This window comes from Coptis chinensis, chromosome 6 (genome assembly GCF_015680905.1).
Source record: "Coptis chinensis isolate HL-2020 chromosome 6, ASM1568090v1, whole genome shotgun sequence".
Classification (NCBI taxonomy): Eukaryota; Viridiplantae; Streptophyta; class Magnoliopsida; order Ranunculales; family Ranunculaceae; genus Coptis; species Coptis chinensis.
The window spans coordinates 14,104,069-14,120,524 of record NC_141461.1 but is presented as its reverse complement, the minus strand read 5'-3'; the positions used below and the strand labels follow the sequence as shown (position 1 = coordinate 14,120,524).

General features: G+C 37.5%; 3 protein-coding genes across 4 annotated transcripts; 2 read left to right on the top strand and 1 right to left on the bottom strand.

Moving 5' to 3' along the window:
• Positions 1-1,344: 1,344 nt before the first annotated feature.
• On the top strand, positions 1,345-6,096 carry SAUL1 (senescence-associated E3 ubiquitin ligase 1). Of its 2 annotated transcripts, none has more exons than XM_086563755.1 (4): positions 1,345-1,707; positions 2,446-3,019; positions 3,115-3,424; positions 4,306-6,096. In XM_086563755.1, exons 2-4 carry the CDS (start codon positions 2,465-2,467, stop codon positions 5,880-5,882), a joined length of 2,442 nt encoding a protein of 813 aa, XP_086419881.1. In that variant the 5' UTR covers positions 1,345-1,707; positions 2,446-2,464; the 3' UTR covers positions 5,883-6,096. The 2 variants fall into 2 exon arrangements, with proteins under 2 accessions (XP_086419881.1, XP_086419882.1); XM_086563756.1 differs by having other exon boundaries at positions 1,350-1,707; positions 2,443-3,019.
• A 66-nt stretch (positions 6,097-6,162) lies between these two features.
• Positions 6,163-8,804, bottom strand: LOC147491610 (Pentatricopeptide repeat (PPR) superfamily protein). Its single transcript, XM_086563757.1, has one exon. The coding sequence runs from the start codon at positions 8,659-8,661 to the stop codon at positions 6,754-6,756; it is 1,908 nt and encodes a 635-aa protein (XP_086419883.1). The 5' UTR covers positions 8,662-8,804; the 3' UTR covers positions 6,163-6,753.
• A 519-nt stretch (positions 8,805-9,323) lies between these two features.
• LPA3 (Low PSII Accumulation 3) lies at positions 9,324-14,912 on the top strand. Its single transcript, XM_086563758.1, has 12 exons — positions 9,324-9,697; positions 9,809-9,839; positions 10,677-10,769; positions 10,849-10,911; positions 11,071-11,182; positions 12,273-12,358; positions 12,952-13,010; positions 13,103-13,205; positions 13,277-13,337; positions 13,666-13,748; positions 13,843-13,923; positions 14,532-14,912. The coding sequence occupies exons 1-12, from the start codon at positions 9,396-9,398 to the stop codon at positions 14,589-14,591; spliced, it is 1,134 nt and encodes a 377-aa protein (XP_086419884.1). The 5' UTR covers positions 9,324-9,395; the 3' UTR covers positions 14,592-14,912.
• The last annotated feature ends 1,544 nt before the right edge of the window (positions 14,913-16,456 follow it).

Sequence of the window (16,456 nt, the reverse complement as noted above, 5' to 3'; positions counted from 1 at the left end):
AAACAACAATTGTTATGTGTCACAGGTCCACCTACTTTTCCTATGATTCTAATATAACAACCCTTCAAAAATGTGCCGGCCATGCAAGAAAGTGAAGTTATAGTTTGGAATTGAAATGCCCCCAGATTTCAATGATATTTATTGGGTTTAAATGCGAATAAACAAGAATAGCTAAGATGAAGAGTGACTTATCTTAATGAAAGCGATAGCTGGTTTTGTTTGTATTTAGATTTCAAAGACAGCTTGTTGTTTGAAGTTTGAATAGCAATAAATAAAATAGCAATCAAAATTGAGCTGTTTTTCATCTTATCCGTTATATGAATATATCACTCACTCCATCTGTCCATCATACGTAGTCACACAAAACAGTTATGATCAGCTAATCCATATTATCGAAAAACAAAATGATCAGCTAATCCATTGCTCCGATCAATTTAGGTTGGGAACATTATGGAGCCAAGGAATGTGTTTGGTGTGATTAACAGCTGATTGGTAAAGGGATTAGTTATTAGTGGTGACGGTTGGGGTTGAACCCCTACAACCTGACCAGCTACCACCCCAGTTCTGGGCACCCTTACCGACTCCGAATTCTCCTTTGGCAAACCAGAAATTTAAGCTTAATTAACTTTATTAAGCTATTTTATTTGACTTATTAATCTATATGAAGACAAAATCACTCACTAGAACCCAAGACCAATGAAGAGCATGACACAATAAAAAAGAAAGTTATACGAGCACGTCAGCAACCGGCAGCCAAATAATTACAGATTTGCGAAAGAATTTACTACAAGTACGTAACAATGATGAAAACAACAAGCATTAAACAAGAAAATAATGAGTAGGACGAATTAAAATAATGCCTACAAAGTACAAACTAGACTCAAAAAGTAAAACAGGAACTCAGGGAAGTCAAGGTATTCTAATATTTCAATAACATTTCAATCAACGTTCAATCCTTGATATCATGGGCTGAAGTCTGAACTTTGAAGGGGAGGCTTCTAAATCCAAAGGAAAAGCATGTTTTTCAAGTGAGCGGAGTGAATGTTTTGGCAGAAAGAAAATATGCGAAATAAAATGTGTTTAGTTGATTTCTATTTGTCTTTCCTCTTCGTCCCTCCCTTTTTTTCTCCGCACTCTCAATCTCCACTCCTCTTTCTCCCTCTCCCTGATGTCCCACTGCTTAGCAGTATACTAATAGTTTTTAGTTTTTTACCACACTTTCGTAATTTAACATACCAAATTTTTTATTTCATATATTTTATTTACGTCTCACTTTCATTTTCATGCACAGTAAGTACTACAGGTAGAAGTGTAGAACAAAAGGAAAAAAAAGACAGCGTAGTAGTAGTAAACAAACTTGTGGTTTAGGCCAAAAAAAGAGTACTAGTCTGAAAACTTAAAACAAGAGTCAACAACCACACTTTGTTCATTTCCTCTTACGCTGTTGTTCTCTTCTTCCTCCTTTTCACCTTTTTTATATTTATTTATACATATCCTCTTTTCTTCAAACACTCTTCAATCCCTCCTTTCTTCGTTCCCTCCTTCTTCATGTTTATCCCATAAACCTTTTGTGTCCACTTATGGAACAAGACCAATTTGGCTTCTTCGGTATTACTCTAAAACAAGTTTCCATCAAGCTTTGATCATTAACTTTCAAGTATAGTTTATGTGAAAGCTTTTCATTTTTCAGACTGGATTAGCACTTGGGTATGCATTTTTTTTATCTCAATTATGTGAATTGTAGTGAGTTTGTAGATTGTTCAATTAGGTTTTGTTATCAAATATTGAATCTTTACTTGTTTTCAAGTGTTTAGTGATTTGCTGAAAATATGAAGTATGTATGTTTAGTGTGTGGTTTGTTGATTGGTAGTATAGTTAAAGTAGATGCAAATAGGTGTTGGATTGAATATGCAGTGTAATTTTGGATTTTTTTTAGAGCTTTTGAACTAGTTTAAGCACAATGGGTCACTGCCAACAGAGAGTTAAGATGAAATTCTCATAGTGACTTTTGCATTTTGTACTTTTTAGATCCCTGATATTGTAAGCTTAGGTTTGGGGAATTCAGAAATGTGGTTGACTTTTGCATGATGTTATTGGTATTCATATTTGATCCACTCTTGATTAGGTGAACCTGTTCAGTAAATGTAGATATGTTATATGTTGATGCATAATTCTTTTCTGTTTGAAACTATGGATTGTAAATCCACATTTTGGAATATAGTGAAAAGGTCGAGTTAGAACTTAGAAGTAAGGGTTGGTCTCACTGCATAAAGACAATGAAAGAGACTTTTTACAAACTATTGGTACATTGGATTGATGTTAAGTTGAATCATTAAAATTTCACAATCTAATTGTGAGGCACATTTAATCTACAATTCTTTGTTTGGAATTAGTCTTTTTATAACATATATATATATATATATATATATATTTTTTCCTTAGCAGGCTTTCCTAGTATAGAGAGATGGAAGGAAGCTGGGATGGAAGTCTTGACACCGGTAGCCAATCAGATGATAGCTTTCGCCTCGAAAGAACACATATTGAACCTATTTATGATGCATTTGTTTGCCCTCTTACAAAACAAGTAATGCGTGATCCTGTTACCTTGGAGAATGGGCAAAGTTACGAGCGAGAAGCAATTGAAAAGTGGCTTAAGGAATGCAAAGAGAGTGGAAGGAAGCTAGTTTGCCCTCTGACCCTGAAAGAGCTAAAAAGCACTGAGCTAAATCCTAGTATAGCTCTGAGAAACACAATCGAAGAATGGAATGCAAGGAACGAAGCTGCACAGCTTGATATTGCACATAGGTCCTTGACTCCAGGAAGTTCTGAACAGGATGTTCTAAAGGCATTGAACTACATCCAGCACATATGCCAGAAAAGCAGATCGAATAGACATTTTATTCGTAGTGCAGATTTAATACCAATGATCGTTAATATGTTAAAGAGCAGCAGCAGGAGAGTTCGGTGTAAAACCCTAGAAACTCTGTGCATTGTTGCAGAAGAAGATGCAGATAATAAGGTTGTCTGCAGGTTTGCTTATTTCCTTTGTCAGTAGCTGCACACCATCACAAGAAAAAAATTAATAGGGTGTCTGAACTTTTTTCTTGCTTTCAGGAAGTAATAGCTGAAGGTGACACTATACGCACGATTGTGAAATTCTTGTCTCATGAGCAATCGAAGGAGAGGGAGGAAGCTGTGTCATTGTTGTATGAGCTCTCAAAATCCGAAGCTCTGTGTGAAAAGATTGGTGCTGTCAATGGGGCAATCCTTATATTAGTTGGGATGACCAGCAGTAACTCAGAGAATGTTTTGACTGTTGAGAAGGCAGACAAAACACTGGAGAATCTGGAGAAGTGCGAAAGAAATGTGCAGCAGATGGCTGAAAATGGAAGACTTCAGCCTCTTCTCACTCTCCTACTTGAAGGTGCTTTTTCCCTCTTCAGTACTTTCTGTTTTACATGGTTATTCCTTCAAACTGAATCACACTTAGTTGTAATCTCATTTTATAGAGCATGCTATATCAGAGCATGTTAGGAGGTAGCAAAGAACAATGCTCTTTAACCGATTAGACGAAAAGAAGGGAGCGTAAAAGATGGAGGAAGATATTCTTCATTGGCATAACAATATTGCTGATTCTTTAAATGCTCTCCATATATGGTTACAAGCTCTTAAAATATGCTTTTCTCTTTACTTGTGGCTCCGACAACAATAATAAGTTTATGCTGAAGCTCATCATAATGCTTGAACAAAAATTCATTTCCATGCTCTTCAAACTCGTCTCTTTTTATCACATATCATAGTATGATGCCTTTTCTGTCAAAATATCTATTTTAAATTTTCTATGGTTTTAGTTGCAATGTTCACTTTCAAAATACATATATATCTTTTTTTCCTTGTATCTGGGTTGTTTGTAGTATTTCAGTTGCATTTGTCATAGCTATGTAATAATCACTTTGTTATAATCTGTTTATCAAAGTATCTCGCTTCACTGCTTCCTTCATTTTTTTTCCCTCTTTCAGTGTCGTATATCCCACTACGATTTTTTCAACACTTGGGTATAAAACATCAAAAAGTTACATTGTTTCAATATTTATGTCAATGGCTTGTTTAGATGTGGCTTGGCCTTGGCTTGACTTTGTTGTGTTTGTTTATCTTGTGGACTCCCTTTTTTTTTTTGCCTGAATGATTTAGGTACACCAGTAGCATCCTGAATGTCAATTTAGTTTGTTAATACGACATAATTTTTTATATTGGTATATATCATAAAGTTTTTATACCAGTCTTAGCGGTTGAAATTTGATGCAGGTCCACCTGAAACCAAGTTAGCAATGGCTGCATATCTTGGTGAGCTGGTTCTTAGCAATGATGTAAAGGTTGTTGTTGCTAGAAGGGTGGGTTCTTCACTGGTGAACGTCATGAGAAGTGGCAACATGCAGTCAAGAGAAGCTGCACTGAAGGCTTTGAATCAGATATCATCTTCTGATGCCAGTGCAAAGGTGTTAATAGAAGCAGGGATTCTGCCCCCACTTGTCAAGGACCTTTTCACTGTTGGTGCAAATCAACTTCCCACGCGGCTGAAAGAGGTCTCTGCAACAATCCTTGCTAATCTGGTGAGCTCAGGGTATGACTTTGAATTTGTTCCACTTGGGCCCGAACACCAGACTCTGGTATCAGAAGACGTGGTCCACAACCTACTCCATCTCATCAGCAACACAGGTCCTGCCATTGAATGCAAGCTTCTGCAGGTTCTTGTTGGACTCACTAGTTCTCAATCTACTGTTCAGAATGTAGTTACAGCAATTAAAAGCTCTGGTGCTACCATCAGTTTGATTCAATTCATTGAAGCTTCACAAAAGGATCTGCGAGTAGCTTCAATAAAACTCCTCCAGAACCTCTCGCCCCTCATGGGTCAAGAGCTAACAGATGCCTTGCGTGGTACAGCAGGACAGCTGGGCGGATTGATCAAAGTAATTTCGGAAAACAATGGTGTCACTGAAGAGCAGGCTGCAGCTGTTGGTATGTTAGCAGACCTTCCAGAGAGGGATGCAGGACTCACTAGGCAACTGCTGGATGAAGGTGCATTCCAGGTAGTCGACTCCAGGGTTAGACAGATCCGGCAAGGAGAAACCCGGGGTGGTCGCTTTGTGACCCCATATCTAGAAGGGCTTGTGCGAATCCTGGCAAGACTTACGTTTGTCTTGGCTGATAATTCTGATGCTGTTACTCTGGTGCGTGAGCACAATCTTGCTGCTTTATTCATTGATCTCCTTCAGTCAAATGGGCTGGACAAGGTCCAAATGGTGTCAGCCATGGCATTGGAGAACCTAGCGGAAGAGTCTAAACGTCTGACGCAAGTGCCAGACTTGCCTAAGCCTGGTGTGTGTGCTTCTATCTTTCCATGTTTCAGCAAGCCACCAACAATCACTGGGTTGTGCCGGCTCCACCATGGGACCTGTTCACTGAAGGACACGTTTTGTCTTGTTGAAGGAAAAGCTGTGGGGAAGCTGGTTGCTTGTTTAGACCACACAAATGTGAAGGTTGTTGAAGCAGCAATTGCAGCGCTATGCACTTTATTGGAAGATGACGTCGACACCGAGCAAGGTGTTATGATCTTGTGTGAGGTAGAGGGAGTCAAGCCAATACTCGATGTGATGCTTGAGAGTAGGTCAGAAATCTTGAGGCAGCGCTCTGTTTGGGTTGTTGAGAGGCTTTTAAGGACTGATGAAATTGCGTATGAGGTTTCTGGGGACCCAAATATTAGCACTGCTCTTGTTGATGCATTTCGTCATGGTGACTATCGGACAAGACAGATTGCTGAGCGTGCATTGAAACATGTCGATAAGATACCAAACTTCTCTGGGGTGTTTCAGGCAATTGGTTAGGTTGGTAATAGCGGTTCTTTCCTTGATCCAAGGCATCAGTTTAATTATAAAGGTTTGTGAAGCAGACCAAGGAGCTGGTTTTATATCGTTCTAAATTTATGTGTATTTAAGTTTTTTCTCTGTAGAGGTTTTTGATAGGTGTCGTATATTCTCGGAATATTATAAAAAGAAATTTGTTGTATATCTCCATTTATATACAAGAGCTTGCGAAATTTGATTTGGCCTTGAAAATAATAATATACTTCAAATCTATTGTCGTTGCCAAGAGGAATAAAGTTGAACTTAAATTGGGATTTCATTTCAACTCCCAATGAACTAGAGTGATCTCATCACAGAAAGCTTCCTTCTGGAAGAGACTGCGATAAGCACAGGCAACAAGGATTCACGCTCCTCTATATTCGTATTATCTATAATTACAGCAAACATCTCAATTTGCCTTCAAAATAATGATGAACAGCTAGCACCTGTGTTGACCACCTGGTCATGTGCATGCCTCATCTTGTTGGTCTTCCAATCAAAGTTCAATCAACTGGTAGGATGGATCCCTTCTTTCCCCTTGCAATACATCCTGCTTTTCTTGGTGCAGCAGACTGTTCACTCTTCATGTGCAGCTGACCGTTGACTAGAAGCAAAAATGAGGACCTGTAGTTCGAAAATAATTGACGTCTGAATTCCATAGTTACCCAATCAGACCATGCAGAACAAGAAGTCTCCGGAAAACATGTGGGTTAACCAACCGCTCTGAAAAGCTTAAGAAACTAGAAAGTTGTGTACAGAATTTTCAGTGCAACTGAAGAAATGTAATCTCTAAGTGAAGCAGTCCAGCAAAACTGAGACATTATCGGTAACAAATTTGGAAGAAGTTAGTGTCTCAACGGTAACCTTCTTCACTGTTTGAAAAATGATTACCAGTCCCAAGAATCCAACATGACAGGTTTTTTATGCACCTGTTTTCAAACCAATGCTTTTGTTGAGTTAGACAAACTAGAATGGTGTGCCATGTGAACAAATCAGGAATAATGCCTTTCTCTGCCATTGTTGAAAGAAGCCCTGCAGCTCTTTGAAAATCTCCTCTCTTGCAAAGAGTATCAATCAATGGACTATAGCTTCCTACTTGAGGTTTGCAACCTGTTCCAACCATCTCCTCTATGAGCTTCAATGCATTATTTATCTTTCCTTGGTTGCAAAATTCACTGATCAGAGCATTGAATGTTGATGCAACAGGAAAATAGGCATGGCTAACCATTTCGTTCATCAGCTCAAAAGATTCCCGGACGTCCCCTTGCTGGCACATGCAGTTGATTAAGGTTTCATAAACAAGAGCACTAGGAAGGGACCCTTCTTCGATCATCTGATCATAAATCCTCTTTGCTTCCCCAACAACACCTTCCTCACAGAATCCCAATAGTCTCAAGCTCATTTCGACAGCTTTCGGGAAGAAGCTCCCCATATCTTTAAGAAACTGAAGTGCTTTGTCTGATTGGTTTTCCTTATAAAGACCATATATGATACTATTATAAGGACCGATTTGTCCCCCACATCTTCTACTCTCCTCCATTTGGTCCAAGAGCTTGAATCCATCCTCCATCCTTCCTCCCAAGCATAAACCTCTGATCAATGTATCATAAGTGATGAAATTTGGGCTGATTGCATCTGTTTTCATCTCATTTAACATATCAAGTGCCGAATCCAACTTCCCAGATGCACAAAAACCAGCGATCAAAGCATTGTATGTGTTGACATTTGGAAGACAGCCCTTACTTTCCATCTCCTTCAAGAACCTCTGTCCAACCTTTGGTTTTCCTAAACTACAGAACCCCTTAATCAAAGTTGTGTAAGCAACTGCATCCACCGTACCACCCTTCTCACCCACTCTTTCCAAAACCTCTACAGCATCTTTGGCCCGACCTTTATTACAAAGAAGTTCCACCACCTTAGTGATTGTGATAACATCAGGTAAGAACTCTTTTTCAAAGCACTTCTCCAACAACAAAAGGGCCTGAATTAAATTCCCTTCTCGACAATATGCTGAAATCAAAATATTGTAAGTAACCTCGTTAGGTTCTACCATCTCACTCATTAAACTCTTACCTTTCCCAACATTCCCATTCCTACTAAGAGCATGGATCAATGTATTATATATCACAGTATTCGGTCTAATACCACGAGATTTCATCAATGTTAGAAGCTTAAAACCATCAGCAATCCTATTAGTCAAGCAAAGTCCCTTCATCAAAATTCCAAAAGTATATTCATCACCATAAATACCACAACTCGCCATCTTCTTCCTATAAAACCTTCTAGCTAAATCAATATCTTCCTTTACAAGAACATCAAGTATCGAATTACAAATTTTCAAAGATGGGTATTGTCCAAATTGAGTAACTAACTCAAGTACTTTAACCGCTCTCCGATTCATCCTCGCTCGACCAAGCCCACGTACGATAGTAACAAATATATCCTCATCCGGCACCACACCTATAAAACCAGGCATTTCTTCAAGCACTTCCTTGACTGTATCAAAACGGCGAAAAACACATAACTTATGAACCAAAGCTCTGTATGTGGCTTGGTTGTGGGTAAAGTTTGGGAGTTTTGAGGCCCATCTAAAGGTTTGGAGAGCTTGGGTATGTGAGTTTTGGTCTAGAATGAGATGGGAAATGTGTTCATGGGTAGGGACTAATGTAGATGAAATGAGTCTGGATTGAAACTTGAGGAGAGAGCTTAAATGGGTTTTGGAGAATATGGGAAGCTTTAAAGATTTGTTTATGTTGGGCATGGATTGAGTGCAGGGTTTATGCTTTTTTGGGGAGGGAACCAGTTGAGGGTTTAACTTTTTAACGGTTAACTGTTTTTTCCAGTTTATTAAATTAGTTAGTTACTCTGCTAAACTACGCGATACCCAAAGGTCTTGACTATACTGCGCCGTATATTTCTTAGTGTTGATGCCACAATTTCGTTGTTCGATTAAACCGTTTGAAATTTCACATAGAAGTAGTACCATAGTCCATAATTATGGAAAATATTAGAGAAGTCCAATGGGGATATGTTAAAAAGGTGGTGCCACATCGTAAATTTGGCATGTCAAAAGTTTGCAAATTATTCGTGTTTTTTTATTTTAATGTGTTAAATCGATATGGACGACACAATTTCTACGTATGTCCATTAATTCAACACATAAATTGTGCCATCTGTAATTCACAATTTAATTTTAGATAGCTGCTAGACAAAATTACAAATTTAAATGAGTTTATCTTTTTTTGATGGGAAAATGTGTGGGCACGCCTGTTTTTAAAGAGAGATAACTCAATAGTTTTTAACTGAGTTTATCCGACCAGCATAAATTTAAACCACGTTGAAAATTTGGAATGGTAATTTGGAATTCTACATTGCATTTCAACATCCTATATAACAAACCCATTGGATGTGGTGGGTCAACATTTCACCTTTTGAAATCTCGGCAGTCCCAGACTCTTTATCCACACTGATCTAACTAAAATAACAGAACCTCCCATGGCAGTGGCAATGGCAATGGCCTTCTCTTCTTCATATCCACTCCATTATCAACCACGCTCAACCCCTTCTCTTCATTCCATCTCCGTAGCTTCTACTTATCCACACTTTACTTTCTTCTCTTCAAAGCACCATTACAATACAATCCGTTGTAGTAGTAAAGAAACTTCTCAACAAGTAGATCCTAAGGTTGGTGTCCCACTTTATAAGCCCAAGTCTTTCGAGGTTCTTCTCAGTGATGCTGCTAACTCTCTCATTTCTGCTCTTGATGATGGCAAAACTCGTTTGGAAATTGAGTTCCCGTATGTTTTTTGTTTTATTTTCATTACTTTAAATTTCGGTTTTTTAAGAGCGTCCAATTTTCTATTTTGACATTGATTTGGATTTTTCTTTGCATGGAATCATGTTATCAGGCCTTTACCTAGCAGCATTTCATCCTACAAGGTACTCCTCTCGCACTTATTTTTCTATGAAAATTATATCTATTTGTAGTTACTTAGCTGTGAAGCTGCTAGTGAGTTAGATTTAGCACTTTTTAATGCCACTTGCTTGGCGTGATCGTGCATTGTTTTACCTATTTTCCTATACGCACGTTGATTGGGCCTTCACTTTGTAGTGATAGGTCCACAGCATTTCTGGTTTCTTCTGGCATCATTCTGTTTTTACCCCTTTCTTTGCTTTATCTTACAATTCCTATTTAGTCAATTTCTCTACAATTTACAAGTATGTGAAAGTTGCAATTCTCGATAAAGTAGACATATTTTTACTGTGTTATATTTGCATCCTGATTAGTTTGTGTAAATGTGGTCTTACGATCACTTAAATATATATGGAGCTTATCTTCTGATATAATATTTATGGGCAACTTGCACCACAGACATTTCTATGATGGTTCTGTTTGTTGTTTGCGGTCTTTTTCTCTCTTCATGAACCTTACCAAATTGGGAAGAAAATAGACATTTTGAAGAGAATATCTTGAGACTATGTCCACTGGAAACTTTGTCACATGGTTGTTGAGCAGCATAACGTACCGTGCAGTTTAATTAATCATTTAATTGCATGGTCAGAAATTACCTTGCAGTTTTGAGATTGATTTGATACGATGTCTTAAATATTGCTCGATGAGACACTTTATAGACTGAGAAGGGGAAAACAAATCAGTACCTAGCAGCTTATTGATATAAATATGTGAATTGCTGATGTAGATCCCTGACAGATGCTTTCTTCATATAATGTACTAAACTATATACATGATCCTCTCAAATTTCTAATTTCGTGAAGGGATCTTCAGATGATTTCATTGAGGCCAACGTCCAACTTGCTGTAGCCATCATAAGGAATCTTCAAGAAAGGAAGGGAACAAGGGCGTGTATTGTAATTCTCGTTTCTTTTTCTTTACCATTTTTTCTTATTACCACTCAAAAGTGTGAGCTCACTCTCATTTGAAATTCAGGTGTTCCCTGACAATCCAGAAAAGCGCAGAGCTTCTAAGCTTTTCAAAGCGGCGATTGACACAGTATGGTGCAAATAGTTCTTTTTGTGCTTTTTTAATTTTTACTTATCATCTCCCACGGTATATTTATAGTTTTTGATAACGATTATTTCTCCTTTCCTCATTTTTTTGTCTTTCTTGGTTGGTGAAATACAGAGTAACAATTAATTATATTTCTTTCAGATAAAAGGTATAACAGTTGGTTCGCTTGATGATACTCCAAGGGGGGCTGTTGGGACATTCTTCAGATCAATAAGAAGCACCTTAGATTTTGATTTTGATGATGAAAATGAAGGTCAGTTCTGGCTCATTGTACAGCTATAAGATTGTTGGTTACGTAGGAACTTTTGCCCTTGGACTATTTTATGTTTGTGTGTCTAGAGGGCAATAAGGATGGGATGAGTGCTGGTTTTGCATATACAACTATACGAAGAGGCCACATGCATTCCACATTTTCTTTTTTCATGCAGGACTTGTTCCTTATCACTAAGCGCACGAGTTTTAGATCCATTGGTTGCTGAATTTTCATGTTAACTGAAATGTTGGAACTCACATCTGTTGGGCTGATTTTTACTATGAAGTTCCCTGTATGTGACAAGAAGCAAAATAATGTGCCATGCCACAGTTGTTGGGACCAAAGCGATAGGAGATAGGATAGGTCATAGGTATACAAGTGCAATTTCTTTCTAATGTATAGAATTGCTTGCGAAATCTGTACTTATTGGCATGATAATAATGTAGGAAGATTGTTTATTCCTGGAATTATGATTGGGAAGATGTGAAGCATATACCTATTTACATAGGAAGAATTACATACTCAATAGACGATTTTCTATGTTACATGGACACACCATATTTTAAAAATAATCCGTGTAGTATCCAGGTGACCGTGTCCGATGTTATATACCTCAATTTTTGATACTTCACCGTGTCGGATACAGACACACGTATCCGTGTCAATTTAACTTACATACATCAGTGATCACTCACTAGTAACTGTCTGACTCTTTTTCTTACTGAATTGCAATACACGGTTGTGATGGTAGCATTTGAGGAAGCTGTCTGATGGAGGGATAAGGAACAATGAGGACCTTAATAATATTATATAGAAATTACTTTGATAGCCTAAGCACCATTTTACAGTTTTATTTAATTAAGCTAATTTACAACTCAGCCTATAATTTTTGTGCCACTTGTAGTCATCTTTATATATATATTTGCACTAAAGTGCGTCAGGTACCTTAATATTACATGTCATATGATCCTCCAGCAAATGTCCTAGTAACCGTAGTCATCTTTATATGATGCTTCTCTTTCAATCCTGTAACATTTCTTAAAAGTTTGAGTCAAACTTTGACTTTGAATGGCACTTCCGATATGTGTAGGTCGTTGGGAGTCTGACCAGCCACCGTCTTTGTTCGTATTTCTTAACTGTAGCACACGTGAGCTTTCTGGTATAGAGAATTATGTGGTATGATATCTTCTTTTGAAGTTTTCTTGTTTCTGTTTCTTCCTTATATCTTAGCGGGTCTTCAATGTTTTGAAGTATTATATGATATCGTATTCCAATTTAGGCTTTACTCGATTCCCCTCTTTACAAAAGTATGTTGGTGATACATCTGGATGAGTATTGACATGTTGACACAATTTGGTACGCTAACTCCATTGTTTTGGCATGGCCTGTTTATTCTTGTTTCTAATTGTACAAAATATAAGATTACATTTGCTTTTATTTGAAGAAGATATATCAGAATCGTTTCAACAATTGTGCAAACTATTTCTGTTTTGACCTGCTACATTATTATGCTAAAAGTTAGAGATATATTAATTTCTTATTACAGTCGTTGCACAAAATACTTTCTCTTTTAATCTGCGTCTGTCTAAGCCAACAAAAAAGGATTGTTGGAGACACTTCTCAACCTCTTAATTCTGTAATACTGGTTCTTTAGTTATCTAGTTCCTTGTGACAGAAAGTTAGCTCTGTAGATATATACAGTTTCTCTTTGGCTAGTTCCTTTTTTTTTTGGTATTGCTAGTAAATAGAATTTCTTCATGGCATTGCAGGAAAAATTTGCTAAATCGACCCCTGTTCTTCTATTCAATCTGGAACTTGACACACTGCGGTATGAGAAGATCTTAATTACTAAAGTTGGAACTTAATGCTCTATTTTCTTGGATTTTCTATCTATTGAACAGCAGACACTTAATTTTGTAGAGCTGATTTGGGCCTTTTTGGATTTCCCGCAAAAGACTTGCATTACCGGTTTCTTTCCCAATTCACTCCTGTATTCTATATTCGACTAAGGGACTATTCGAAGGTACTAATTACTTTCCAAACTTTTGGCTTTATTATGTTTGAATTGATCTTATTGGTTTGTTAATTCTGAAGACAGTTGCAGTTGCACCTTACATTATAAATTACACTGGAGCACTATTTCGCCTATACCCGGGTGAGAATTCTTCTTGTCTAGAGAAAAGCTATTTATCATAATCCCACTGTCGACATTAATATAATTCTGGAGTATTATTTTTATCTAGTTTTCCAATTGTGTAGCTCACACTTCAAAACATTTTCCTTTTCAGTAACCTACCCACCCATTCTCACAAACTAAGAGCAAAGGAAAAAGAAACTAATATCACACCTTCCACAAAATGAAAATTAGGACTAATAACCACTTGATCTTTAATATACTGTTTGGTGATTGGTTTCTCTAATGTGTAATGTATAATCCTTTCCTCACCGTTAGTCTGGACGCACATATACTTGTATGATTGCAGGACCCTGGCAGGTAATGCTTAAACAAGGTGATAGTTCCTACGTTTGTATAGCTGAAAGTGCATCCCGTTTCACACTTAGTGAAGTAAGTATTGATTACTATTTCGTTACTAACGTAGCCATGTGGATGTCAAGTGTGAATTTTCAGCTTTACATTCTTTTGTTTTGTATGTTTGTAGACTAAGGAAGAGCTCATGAGGGTACTTGGGCTACAAGAGGAGAAAGGAAGCTCTCTGGAATTTCTGCGAAGAGGCTATAAGGTGATTTCTTCATTTTGCAACTTTTCTAATAGTAGTTTGTTTCTACAATTTTCTGTATGTTCATCTGTTCCGAAAACTGAGGAGCTGTTATACATGTGACTTCTAGCTTATTCTTAAGTCTCTGTAAGTTGGTCAATGTGGGGAGTGGGAAAGGTTGATAGGATCCGGAAGGGAGTTTATTGGTAGTTAGACATTTGCAGTTGGCTATATTACGATTAGACAAATCCCCGGTTTGGTGATGATGTACAACTCAGTCTATTGGCAATCTTCTTCCGTCCGTTTTGCCTGTTTCTTGTTAGTTTTGTCGTTGAAGATTTCAGTGTCTCACATTTTGTTGATTTGATTTCAAATCGTGTCTTATGAGGTCGCCTGACGAATGGTGGATCTGAGCTCTCTGCTGCGTCTGTATCAAGTACACTACATAATAGATTAGTGCCATGGTAGATATGCCAATTCAATTAACAAACTTCTTCTACTTCTCGTTTCACATTTTAGTTGCCTCTAGGATGATGTCCTATGTCGAAGGTTTAAGATTTAGCTTAAATTATATGAAAATTTCTTGCAAGTGTATCTGATTTATCTCTGATATCTGGTGACACCCATGACAGACAACAACTTGGTGGGAAGAAGATGTTGATATGGAGTTTTCCTCTGCATGGCGTACTTGAAAATTTTGTTAGAATGCAAATTTGTTTGGCACTGTCGTTTGTAAATGCACATATAAAAAATTATAAAGATCGGGGCAAATAGATGGATGTTCTTAACGTTTGGCAAAAATTTGTAATGAAATCACTCCAAATTGATGGAGATCTTTTAGTAGCTCTGATGCCTTTGTAATCTGAGAATTTGGTAGAATGCATTTGCATGTGCAATTCTTAGGCCGCTCCGGAACATGTAAATGTATGCTGTGATCTTAGTGTTGCTAGATTGCAGAAGGCAGCTTAAGCAATACTTATAATGACCATTTTCACAATGGATTTGGATACCAATTAATTGTCTTTTGTACAATGAAAGAAAGGCCGGGGTTGCGAATTGATGGATTGTAATTAGAACCCAACGGTGGTTATCCCTATCAAGCAGACAAATTTGGTGAAGTTAAATTCTGCTCTTTTATATTGTGTTCCACACTTCCACAACCCATTGAAATGACACTATGCAATATCTGACTTCATAAGGGAAATGGGAAGGTTTGTATGTATAAAACTGACAACTAATTGACATACCAAAAAGGTATATTGATGCATATCATATACAAAGTGTTGTGGACTACTGACAATCTGACATACGAGAAAGACATTTGATGCATACAGAGTGTTGTGAATTAGCTATGTTTCTATTTTCAGACAACTTTGCATCTTTTGCGACAGAAGCAAACACCATATTTGGCGTTTGGAAGGTTGTGCGAACTTTCTTTCATTGTGGGAAATCCACATTGAGCTGTTTTGCAAAATCAACTTTCTTTAAGCAAATTGATTTTGTCTTCGTTGCCAAAGGTCGTTTCTACATATAACTATCTCCAATACTTGCAGGCCTTGCAGCTTATGGTAAGTAGGACTGAATGCTTGCAGTGGAGATATTTCGTACTTAGCTTAAAAAAATAAATGCAATATCCCTCTTTTGTATATGTAAGTTAGCAATGAAATGGATTATCAAAAAAAAAAAAAAAAAAAAAAAAAAAAAAGTTAGCAATGAAATGTGGTAGCTGATCAGAGTGAGATGCACAGTGCAAATGATTCAGTGATGGAAATATTTGGATGGCCACGTGTCGCTTGTTCATTGTAGGGCGAATTGCAGGCAATGATTAAGAGTGTAATTGGAATGTGATTAAATCACAGATGTACGTAGTAGAGAAAAACGTGCCACTGTCTCGATCTCCTCTCCTCATTCCCTCAAGCTTTAATGGAGATGAAAACCTAAGGCCAATCACAACAACATATACCTCTGGTTATATCAGTTTCTTATGAGATTTGAGTGCTGTAGCTAGGTTAAAATAATGGATCAAACAGCTAATAAAGACATCCAATTCCTAAGGCCAATAGAAATTGTCAAAGAATCTATCAATGTCCTAAAATCATATCCCAAAACATTCATCCTCCTAACATTAGCCCTCATTCTCCCCCTATCTCTTGCTATCCTTGTCCACTATATTTACTTCGAGCCACTCCTTAACCTCATACCAATTACAAGCCAACCTCACCAATGGCTCGAATTCATCATCATCCAGTTTTTCTACATTGCCATTCTCTTCATCTTCTCCCTCCTCTCCACCGCCGCGGTCGTCTTCACTTTTGCATCTATCTACACTTCCAAACCTGTCTCTTTCATCTCTACCCTCTCCACCATTCCTCGCATTTTCAAACGCCTCTTCATCACTTTCCTATTTGCCTCCCTCCTCATGATCGTATACAATGCTGTGTTCCTATTTTGTTTGATTGCTTTCATTTCGTCTCTCGATGCAAATGACTCGACGGTCTTATACATATCATTTTTCGACCTTTTCTTTCTCTTTGAAATCCATGTATATGTCACAGCA